General features: G+C 42.8%; 1 protein-coding gene across 1 annotated transcript; it reads right to left on the minus strand.

Annotated features, from left to right (window-relative positions):
• Positions 1-7,617: 7,617 nt before the first annotated feature.
• On the minus strand, positions 7,618-10,905 carry EPDR1 (ependymin related 1; the record flags this gene model as incomplete). The annotated part of the gene is made up of 2 exons (XM_010160175.1): positions 7,618-7,893; positions 10,697-10,905. Coding segments are annotated over 2 exons (400 nt in total), but the record flags the coding sequence as incomplete, so codon positions are not given.
• Positions 10,906-11,222: the final 317 nt, after the last annotated feature.

An 11,222-nucleotide genomic window follows, 5' to 3' on the forward strand; every position in this document is an offset into this window, starting at 1 on the left:
GCTGTACTAATTGCATTCCTGTACTGTGCTGTATCTAGCAACAATCCAGAATGGAAGCAACAATTTCCTATGTAATTGGCACTGACTAACACACCAGAAAAAAAAAAAAGGTCACAACTTTTATCCAGTGCAGATGGAAATATTTTTTCTGGAAGTGCGGGTGTTATTTGGATTTTTTCTTGGCTTTTCTTTCATTTTTTAACTATGGCCATTCACGGCCAGATCTTGGGTTTGTCTCTCATCCCAAACGTTTCCCTGTGAACTCCTGTTACACTGCAGGGTGTTCCAGTGTGATGGTTTTCTGTACAAAGCAAGTGCTGTTTACAGCATTTGAGTGCAGCGATTCTGCTCACACCCTGGGTTCAGGTGGCCCAAAGTTCATTGCAGCCCATGAGACACCTGACCAAACACATGCCACATACGTCTTCCTCCTCTGAAGCCCTTGACAACCATGTTTCAGGCAGCTGCTGCCAAAACAACGGGGGAAGCTTTAAAGATGTATTGTGCTTGGCCACACTTGCCTGGTGCTTTTGGCAGGCTGGGACACGACTCGCCGTGGAGGCAATATCCAACACTTCCTTCTGCTCTCAAAGATCCTCCAGAGAGGGCTGTTTCGCTGGCGAACAACACGTCTGGCATCATGAGAGCGCTGTCCCGATACAGACAGTATTAGCCCCAGCCTTTGAAGGACAGCAACGCTTTGATTCCTACAGCTTAGCTTTTGCGGGTGCCCGTTTTGCATGTCCGGCTTGGCTGGCTCGTGTGATGGGAAAGGCAGCAGGTGCATGGGAACATGTCCTGCCTTGCTTTGTTCTGGACTTCTTCTTCTGATGATTCCGCCTAATGTTTCCCACAGAGACCATCGTTTCATCCACATCTGTAAGAGTGAGACTGTTGGAGCAAATAATCCTAAGGGCAATATCATTTTGGCAGTGTGAGCCAGCACAAGGTGGAAATTAAGTGGAAGGGAGTTAGGTGCTTTCGATGTCCAAATTCAGCAGCTCAGTTAAGAAAACCTTTCTTGGAAAGGGAAGAACAGGGTCATAAGTGCTGACTGTTAATTTCCACTGGCTAGAGATGATTTTGCATTCACTCTGTCCAGGAGGTGCAAATGTCTGGCACTTCCTTAAAGTGAGCCTGACAGGTCAAATCCACCCAAAGCCTCCTTCCCAAGGAGGAGGTGGAGGCCCACCCAAAGCTTCCTTCCCTCCACGGGGCACCCAAAAGCTCTGTGCTGGTCTCCACGGGGCTGTCGGATGCTCAGTGAGCAGTGTCATCATAAGCATACCCAACAGGTGCTCTGTCAGACTGGGCAGGCCTTTCAGGGGTTTGTATTGCCTGAGAAGAAACCCTCATGTTTAGGAACCACTAAATTTGCATTTGGCCCCCCATAGCTTTTCTATAAACCCATAAAACAGGCTGAGAAAGGGCAGCCAAAGATGGTTCTCTGTCATCTTCCTTCTTCTTTTTCTTTTTTTTTTCTCTTGTATCTAGGAAGTGGTTGGCTGGTTTCTGTGCTACCACTCCGGTGGCATACTTTAACTTTGCTTCGTCTCACCTCTTTTTTGATCTCACACTTCCATTGCTGTTTATCTCCCATTCTCACCTACACAGAACATGAACCTTATAGATTCTTGAATGGGAGTTCAAGTCTAGGATCTCTCAGCCAGCAGAAAACAGGGAAAAATGTCATCATTTTGGGTAAGCTTTCTCCCACGATAAGGGATGCTGCCTGTTGCTCTTTGCCTGCTCTGTGTTCAAGCAAGCACATTCAACTGAAAAAAATCCAGGACAGATCCTGTGCTGGCATAAACCATCATCTTTCTTTGGAGATCTGCAGAGTAGCGAGCATACACACAAGTAAAGAAACCCCATCCCTTTGACAGAACAGGTTTGTAGGCGGAGGCAATGTCTTTCATTAGCTCAATCGGTTGGAAAAAGTTGCAAACTTCAGGCAAGAGCCCCTCTGCAAGCCCTCAACAGATGCAGCATCTTTCAAAGCTGAATGCCTCCTGAGAGAACTTATTCAGAGTTCAGTTCTTTTGACAAGTTGCATTATTTTATTTACTTTCAAGTAGAAGTTCCAAGACTGAAATCTTTAGCTTAAAGCTACAGATCGCTTTATAGATACAGCTTTTGTTTCACTACAAGTCTTTGGTACTTTCTACATACTATTTTTTTAATTTAAATCAATATTTTCTACTGATAACTAAGTTTTACATAATTTCTGTAGAAGCATGCTGGGGGATACCATCTGTTTTTCCATCCTTCTACGAAGCAACTGCTCAAGAGTGAGCTATGGTCAGGCACACAGGATTTCGTACAAGATATTTCTTTAATAAAGGAAATGCAATGTGGGCTGCCCAGCGTAGCTCCTGATTCCCCTTTGGAGAGGTGAGAGGTATGTCTTGGGGTGAAGCTTCTACAGCCTCTCCAGAGCCCCCTCCACAAAGGTTTAACACTCTTGTTGTACTTGGTAGTCTTTTGGGCCACCGGTAAGAGGATCTCTGTTATCACTCATCATTCTCTTCAGTATTTCCACCACCTGTGCTCTTACCAGTGCGATCTGCTGCCAGCACCAAGAACATCTATCGCTATACAAGTCGCTGACTGTGAGATATTGCAGCAATAAAGAAGGGCTGCTACCCGGTACCAGCAGGGTGGTAAAAAAAACCCCAAAAAACAAACTGCCCCATCAAATTAACAGAAGCAGCTCTCATATAGAGAGGAAAGGAACCAGCTGAAGCAACCACATCAAAAATGAATTTTGAAATGGCATGGGGGGTGGGAAGAGAGGAAGGGCTTTTCCCACACCTTTGCAAGCTTTCTCCACAGGGAAGTGGAGGAGACCTGCCAGCCCTGTGTGTGGGGATGGGGAGGACGCTGCTAGATCCTTGTTTGTCCTGGGGAATGGGTGATGGGGTGGGGATGGTGGGGATGGGGTGAGGAGCACTGTCCAGCCACCTGTTGAGGTGTCACAGGCTGCCGGATGGGGGCAAGTGGCGCAGGCACAAACCTCTGCCAGCCTGGCTGGGACAGCGGTGGCGGGGGTGATGAGAGCCAGCACACTTGATCCACCAAAACCAAAACTAAGTCCCTGGTCTGGCCTGAAGGATAATTTTAGTGCAGAGCATGAAACCTGACCCTCTCCTCCAGCGTGACATGCAGAGCTGGCAACTCAGCTGCTGCTGTTTCAGGAACGTCAGAGCTGTTTATCAGTGCTGGGCAAGCGTGGGAAAAACCCTGGCAGGGAGCGGGACGGGCCCAGCAGGCTTTCCCTTCCTCTCCTTTCCTTCCCTTTCTACTTGCTCGCGAGCCCTTTTGCCTGGCGTCAGCGGAGCCCGAGCTGAGCCCAATTAACAGTGACGGCCGGGTGCTGAGCGCATGAGCAACCACCCCACGCACTGAGCGAGCAGGCAGGGGTGCAAAGGGTAAGCCCACACGCACAACACATGCAGAACTGTATTACACGTAATAAGGCAGAGGCTGGGAGCCCTCCAGGACATTCACACTACTGCAGCAATGGCCCCATGGGCCCCGCTGGCTGGGGCTGTGGTATGGGCCTAGAGCTATCCCAGTCGGGAGGACAAGAGCGGGTGGGAAGCAGAATTATTGTTCCCACTTTACAGAGTGGGAAATGAAAGACCCTGAAGCTGGTTCCCATGGATGGGTGGTGAGAAGAGAAATTCTGTCCTCCGATGCGTTCAGCCCCTGCTCAGAGGCAGCAGGCAGCACCCCTCCTGAAAGGCACATATATTCCTGTAGCTAAACAGGCAGGTCACCCATGCCTGCAAAATATGCACTGCTGGGCTGTTTGTCCTTACTGCAAACTAAGTATCATACTGTGATTGTGTGCACCATTTCATCCAATACACGGCTTCGGGGTCTGTGCTGAAACAGCCATATGAAACCACACAGATCCTTACCCTGGTGCATGCTAAACCAGTACGCACTCAAGGTAACGTTTGGAAATTTACCCTAGCAGCTTCATAGCAGCATCCCCTCATTCTTACCCTACACGTCTGTCACTGTTTTCTGCGACTACTCGCTGGATCATAAGCTTTTCTCCCTCCTCCTTTACAAAGCAGTAAATGCCCACAAGTGTTTAAAGAGCCTTCCGGGCTTGCTTCATTTGTTTCAATGCTGAAAAGGAGATGTGGAGATTAAAACTGTGTGTGCCCAAGCCCATGCTGTACATGCAGACTCCTGGAAAGGTAGCTGAGGGAAACCTTGGGATCTTTACAGTCAGGGACCTCTGTCTTTTTGTGTGGGTGCTCTGTTGAAATCTTTATTCCTTATGGTAAGGGAGCAGGCAACTAGCAGGTGATTTCCTAACGTGACTTTCGGACAGGTGGAAACGTCCTGCAGCTTGCCCCCAGTGCCAGTTCGTGGCAGGAGATGCAGGATGTGAGGAAGGAGCTGTGCTGAGACCTCTTATTGACTGGGTTTTTAGGGCACCAGCAATTGCACCTGAGCCAACACGGCTCTCCCTGTTGGTCACCTACATGTAGTCCAGTGTATGTTGTTCACATCTGGTTACAGCTGGCAGGCATCGCCCTTGCACTGGAGGTAAGACTGCTGGCAAAATTAGAAGTTAGGTCCACATCAGATCCATCAGGTATTTATTTAGGTGCTGAACTCCTGAAATAAATGCAAGGGATGGCTCTAAACCCCATTTTGGAAGTGGACTCCACTGGTATTAGGAAGTAAAGGGTAGTGGGCAAAGAGGCACAAGGTTGCAAGGAGTGCGAGCACTAGAATGAAATGAACTTCAAGGTGGAAAACACCCTAATTTCATTAGAGTGTCCCAAAATAAGACTATTGTATTGTTTAGAAATTTCTTAATTAAAATTCACTTAGACTATGGATGACTGCATTTCTTCCTACCACCTTCTTGAAAGCTGGCATGCCCTGGTAAATGGCAGCACTTCCACAGTGTGCAGCATGGCGTGAGGCAGCAAAATCTGGCCCCAATACTAGAGTTAAGCAAACTGTTAAAACAGGAACTGAACCAAATGCCTAGATCTCCTCCCCAAACTTAAACTAAACCAGTTTTGAGGTTCAGGAATGTTTGGTTAACTTGAAATAAAACAATGTTGTGCTTCTACACATCCTGCTTTCGGCGAAGGCTCCAAGCAGAAATACAAAAATATGGCAGGCAGATAAATGTTTGCACTATTTCTGGCCTGGCTGAAATCAGGAAGCACTGGAAATCTCACAAAACTAGCATTGTCTCACAGGATATCCAGCTCCCAGGTTCTGTCACTGTTACCCAGTAGAATACAATGTCATTCATGTACATGCTGATTTATTATTAATTTTCCACCCATATAATTGTGATAAACACATTCCCCAGACTGTCAGACGTAGGAAAGGTCCATTTCAAGTTTGCCGTGGCAGCAGACTATGTGGCTACTTTAAAGTCCTTTTATGCTCATTCTTCTTGAGTCATTGGCATAGTTGCGTCAAGACAAAATGTCTCTTGTGGTACATGGTAACAAACCACAGCAAATGATAACAAAGATAACAAACCAGGCATATGCATTTTGTGCTTCATATTTGGTTCGTGGCTAATTTAAAACAAATAATCCAAAAACCTTGTTGTTTGGTATCTCTTTGACAACTCTATTGAATTTGCAGAGCATAGATAGGAAGACAGCAGCATTGGTTTAGAGGTACATATTTAGCCATATAAAATCGCCCTCTATGTCACTGCAACGTTTTTAAAGCACTCCTGTGTACCAGGCTTTTCCAAAATCATATCTAAAGCAACATTTAATGCTATTGCTAGAAATGATATCATCGTCAGCAAAACATAATACAAACACCCTGATTACTCAGCTATCTGCTCTACCACAACAAAGTCACCCCGAACGATACCGTACCACAGCTTCATGTTTGCTAGCCAGATTTATTATATCTTCCAGATTCTAACAAGACACAGATATTAAGAAATGCATGTTAATCATTGCCTTAATGAGAACAATATGCACGTAGCATTTAGATTGTCACAAAAAACACACAAGTCGAGTACAGACCAATGCACTCTAAATTCAAGAGAACCCAATTCTTCTTTCCAGTAGCACGTTTCAGTGAAACGGTCATGTCCAAGAGAAAATTTTTAATGAGAAAATTTTTTAAATCAAATTTTAGCAGGTATGTGTATATGCTTCCATTAGGCACAAGGCAAAGTAAGATGCCATTCTGACCACAACTGTGAAAGCAAAATAACCACTGTACCACTTGCTTATGCACAAAAAGCTATGAGCATACAAAACACCAGAAGCACCAAAAACATTTCACTTGGTATAAGTGCAAAACCCATCACCACTGCACCCTTCTGAGGGCCTGAAGATGCATGAATATTTGGTTTGAATTTTCTAAAGCAAAATATGTGCACTTCCCATGATTATTTTGGTTATTTCCCCTAAGGAAACTTTTGCTCTGCACACCAGAAGAGAATGTGCGGGTGCTAAGGTTTGAAATGCTGGCTGAACAGCAAGTATGTCAGGCATCAATGCAGGGGGTGCAAAAGAAAGCAAGATTGTCATTTCTGCTTAGATTGCAGTGCCTTGCAGTCACACCAGACAGAAGATATCTAAAACCTCTCCTTCTGATTCCTCCTCCCACCTCCCCACACTGGTCACACAGCTCTGACTTTCACTCTGTCCAGATTGCTAGGCACTGCATAAACGCTGATTTAGCCTTTCCTAATTATGCACAAAGAACAGCTTTTTTCCACTTCTACCTGGAATTATAAAGGTGGTTTCATACTCTGAGTAAGACTTTTTAAAATTGTTACAAAGTATTAAAACCATTTAGAGTGCAGTACTCCTGAATATCTATGCATAGGTTAAAACTAGTATTGCCTTGAAAAGTGGGTGCTGAAGTAAAATATGATTGAAAAATATCTCCTTGAAGCCTATTGGAACACTTCAAAGTGTAGTAAATTCAAGAAAACTTTGTCTTACTTTTTTGGGGATGTCATTCTCCACCCCTTCCCTTTCTTTCACATCATTCTCTCCAGAAACAAAAAAGTATTGTTTGCATGTCAGCTAGCATTACGCGAATAGAGCTCCTGCAGGTTCTTTTCAGAAGGAAAAAATCAGCTCAAATATTAGACTACCAGCTTCCTGAAGGGTAGAAAAGAGAGAGAAAAAAAAAAACCACCAACAAAAAAACACAAAGAAAACCAAAACCAAGTGAATGAGTTTCCATACTTTCAAGGTACATGGTTTAAAATGGGGTATTTTTCGGTTAGGGGTGAGGTCTTATCCAGGACATATTTTCCCTTCCCTCAAGTCCCCAGAAGTAACACAACAAAAAAATCTAGCTTTTCCTTCTCGATGTTCCCATTATTACAGTCCGCTTATGTTTTGTCTTCTTGGAAATATAAATAAAGAAAACTTTGCAAAAGGAAAATCAGACACAGCTTAAATAAATAGTATCTATAAATATTATCTCAGTGATAACTGTATAATACTGCAAGTGCATCACTGAACAGTTTAATGTGATGAGAGAGATCTTTTGTGTTACATATTTTACTCAATTAAATGTTTATGTTCTCTTTCAAGTGAAAACTTAGAATTCCCAAAAGAGCAACTATTAGCTTGAAAAAAATCAGGTTAGACGTCAGCAGCTGACTATTAATAACCATCCTCTTGGCTAATATTTGTTTGCCCGGGGCAGCCAGTGTCCATAATCAGCATTCATCTTTCATCTTCCTCATCTGGGCTGTCTGGCAGGTGCTGGGTGGAGTAAACACCGAGGGGTCGGCGATGCCAAGCTGTAGATCAAAAAAGCGAGTGGAGGTTGTCACGCTGTAGTTCTTCGTGTAGGTTTCCTGTACTGGGTAACAGTCTTTGACTGTGTAAACGCCGACCCAGGATTCCACTGTAACCAAGCAGATGGCAAGAATGAGTGAATGTGTCATGATGATGACGGTCAAAAAAATGGGAAGCCTATAGGCTGGAACTGTCCATAGTTCTGTCTGTACGTATGGCAACACCAAGAAAGGCCATAAAACTGGTAGAATTTGGACACCACAATGATCTTAAACCTGAACATGTTGGACCCCAGCACATTTCAAATCATGCTACCATCTTGGCACCGGTATGTCTTTCAAGTATATTTTTACTGAAGGAATGATGTTTTTTGTCATAGTCCCAAATTTAGTTGATGTTCTGCACAAGTCTGACTTCTCTCATGTCTCATGCGACTTTCTTGTCAGCACTTCCTCACTTCACCAGTAAAACAATAAAACGCTCAGTTTTCCCAGAAGGCAAATACTGGTGCCATCAGCTTGGGTAGCACGGGGACATTTCACCTTACACTTGGTTCCTGACAACTTGCAAGATGCGATTACTGAAAACCTGCGGTTCATTTCACAATGCTGTCCCTCAACACCACCTCTGATACTTTCAAATACTTAGTCCCCCCAACTATGTGGGATTTCCAATTCCTTCCTGTGCACAAGAAGTTCTGTGCTCACCTACCCAAGGAAGCACTTGTCCTCCGCTGTGTTGGGGAGTCCTCTGCACCAGAACGGACAGCCATAGCATCTTGCTTCCACAGCTTTTAGACCTCTAAAATCTTAACTGCCATTCTTACACTGATGATGCTCACATTTTTAATCCAAAAACCCATGACCTTGCTTAATTTTTTTCCATCTTAATGTCTCAGGCACAGAGGGTTTGTCTTGGAAAAAAAGGAACATTCCCAAACACAACTCCAGTGCCTCTACTGGTTCATTAATTATTTCAAGACTACACTCAATGCTCATCTCCAAGTATGTGATGTAGCAAGTCTGTCCGTTTTCTTAACTTCAGTTAAATTCCATGATGTGCTTATCTCTGAGGTGTTCTCTCACTCTCTTTCCACATTATCCTCTGCATCACTTCTACTTTCACCACTAATCTATTTCTGCAGTCAATACCATCAAGGTGGTTTCCTTTGAGCACTCTTCACTTTTAAAACCTCACTTTATTTTTTTTTTATTTAACCCACATATCTCTTCTGTGATCTTTATTTATCCCTTCCATTATAACACCCTTTCATCCAGTTGCTTCATGTATTTCAGAACTCCTGAGAGTAGAAATTCTTGAGGTGAAAATACAAAATTACCTACTGTGATTATAAATCAGTTCCTCTGAGTAATGCTGATTATGGATTTTTTCCAGTCTCAAGGTGGCTTATTTTATCCTACTTGGCAGCTATCAAACATACTTTCTTTCTGTCTTTCCAGTATTGTGTGATATGCTGCACCACAATCACATTATTGGAAACTGATAAGCTGTTGACAGGAAATGCACATTACAGTACCTAAAAAAAAAGGTAGCACCTGAGCAATGGTTGAACATATCACTCCAAGGCATCCTACTATACCCAAACTATTCTGACCTCAATGAGTTTGGGTCTAAGTATCCCGAAATGAGGAATGCTTTTCTGCAGAACATCTTTTATCAGAATTTTGAATTAAAAAATAAGGTAAAATATAATGCTATCAAGGCAGTCTGTATCTGCAGTGAAACCTTCACAGTTTTAATAGAATTACAACTTCTAGAATCCAACTGAAAATTAGCTGAAAGGTGGATGGGTAGACAAGCTTAAGACATTACTTTTCTGAATGAACATATAGAAAAGCACCAGAGAGTCAAAATACTACAGGCTAAGAATCACACATCATTAACTGAAGGTATCTGGATATTTAGTTCCATAAAAGTTCCAAAAATACTGGATCTGAAAAACAAAATTCTTGGAGTGAGTGATAATTTGCCTGTTGTAGAATATGAGAGGCATTACTGACCTAGTTACAGAGGTCTAACGATTTTATTCTTCATTTTCTACCTCATTCTTTCTACTTTTATTTAAGAAAGAAGTGTTTTCCTCTGCTAAATGCTCAGGTTCATATTGGGTGCTCAGCCTATATATTGGGTGTCTGTAACTGTAAGTATTGTGTTAGCTGAATAATGCCATAAATTTCATGGGGGTTTTAGAGTTATGCTTATAGTTGCCTGGGTCATCAGTAAACCATGGACAAAATTGAAGCCGATGTGCTATCAATTGCTGTGCATCCAAAACCTGACATACTGTACCTTGGAAAATTCAGCCCTGAATACTGTATCTTAGAAAATTCTTTTATGATGCAGGTGTTGGGCTGCCAAGTGCAGAATTAAGCCTCGTGAGCAGACGTGTCTTACTACTGCACTGACTACAAAGGTTAGCTGCACATTAATGATGTCCACTGCTGCAGAACCATGCACTGGATGTATTCTGTAACAATCGATAGCATTGTGTAGACACACACCAACACCTGCTTTGTCTCTTTTAAGAGAAATATGATACATGCTAGTTTGAACATGGCCCTAATTATATTGCCAATTCTTCTCTAGGTAAATTTTGGATACAGGCTGCTGGATTCAGATGCAAAATGATGCTGTTCCATGCCAAAATCTGTATGACATAGACTTAAAAGCAATCAAGTCCCTTGAGCATATTTGATCCTGCTGAGATATGATTTTCTTAATAAAATGCATTGATAATAAAATTATATGCTGTGCATGGGGTGTATTTATTATTTCTTCCAGCAAACTTTATAGAAATATGGAAGGCTGGGGCAAAACATGAACAATTTTGTTTTTCCCTGGGTAGCAGAGACGATGATTATTATGAAGACGAAACAAAAGCATGCACATACATTTCCTGGCTGGTTTTCTGTCAGACCATTCCTGTACCATAATTTCATCTCCAGGTCCCCCGATGTAGTACTGATCTTCATAAGTTGAATTGGCAGGAATATCATATGGATCCCATGGCTCTGTCAGAGCAATCTTCGAGCAAAGCTTTGTAACTTGTTCGATCTGAAACATCACTGCATCTTTATAGAGCAATATATACTCAAAGAATCTGAAACATTAAAAAAACCCAAACCAGACAGTTAATATACACAGTATTTTTCTATACTAAGCAAGGAGCACTGCTGATAAGTAATCTTGTCTTTGACTTCGCAGTATAAGACAATTTTCACTTGCATTAAACTTTGCCAAACTCTGAGAAGGGCTAACCAGTTGGGCCGAAATTTCCCATGCTGAAAGTTTGCCTCAGCTGACTCTTTCCAAAATAAATAAATCAGGCTGAACTGGTTCAGCCAGTTCTGAGAACAACAGAACAACTTTTTGGAGAACAACTGAGAGAAAACCATGTTATTATTTCTAGTTTTGTTT

Source organism: Eurypyga helias, unplaced genomic scaffold (assembly GCF_000690775.1).
Source record: "Eurypyga helias isolate BGI_N326 unplaced genomic scaffold, ASM69077v1 scaffold6471, whole genome shotgun sequence".
Lineage (NCBI taxonomy): Eukaryota > Metazoa > Chordata > Aves > Eurypygiformes > Eurypygidae > Eurypyga > Eurypyga helias.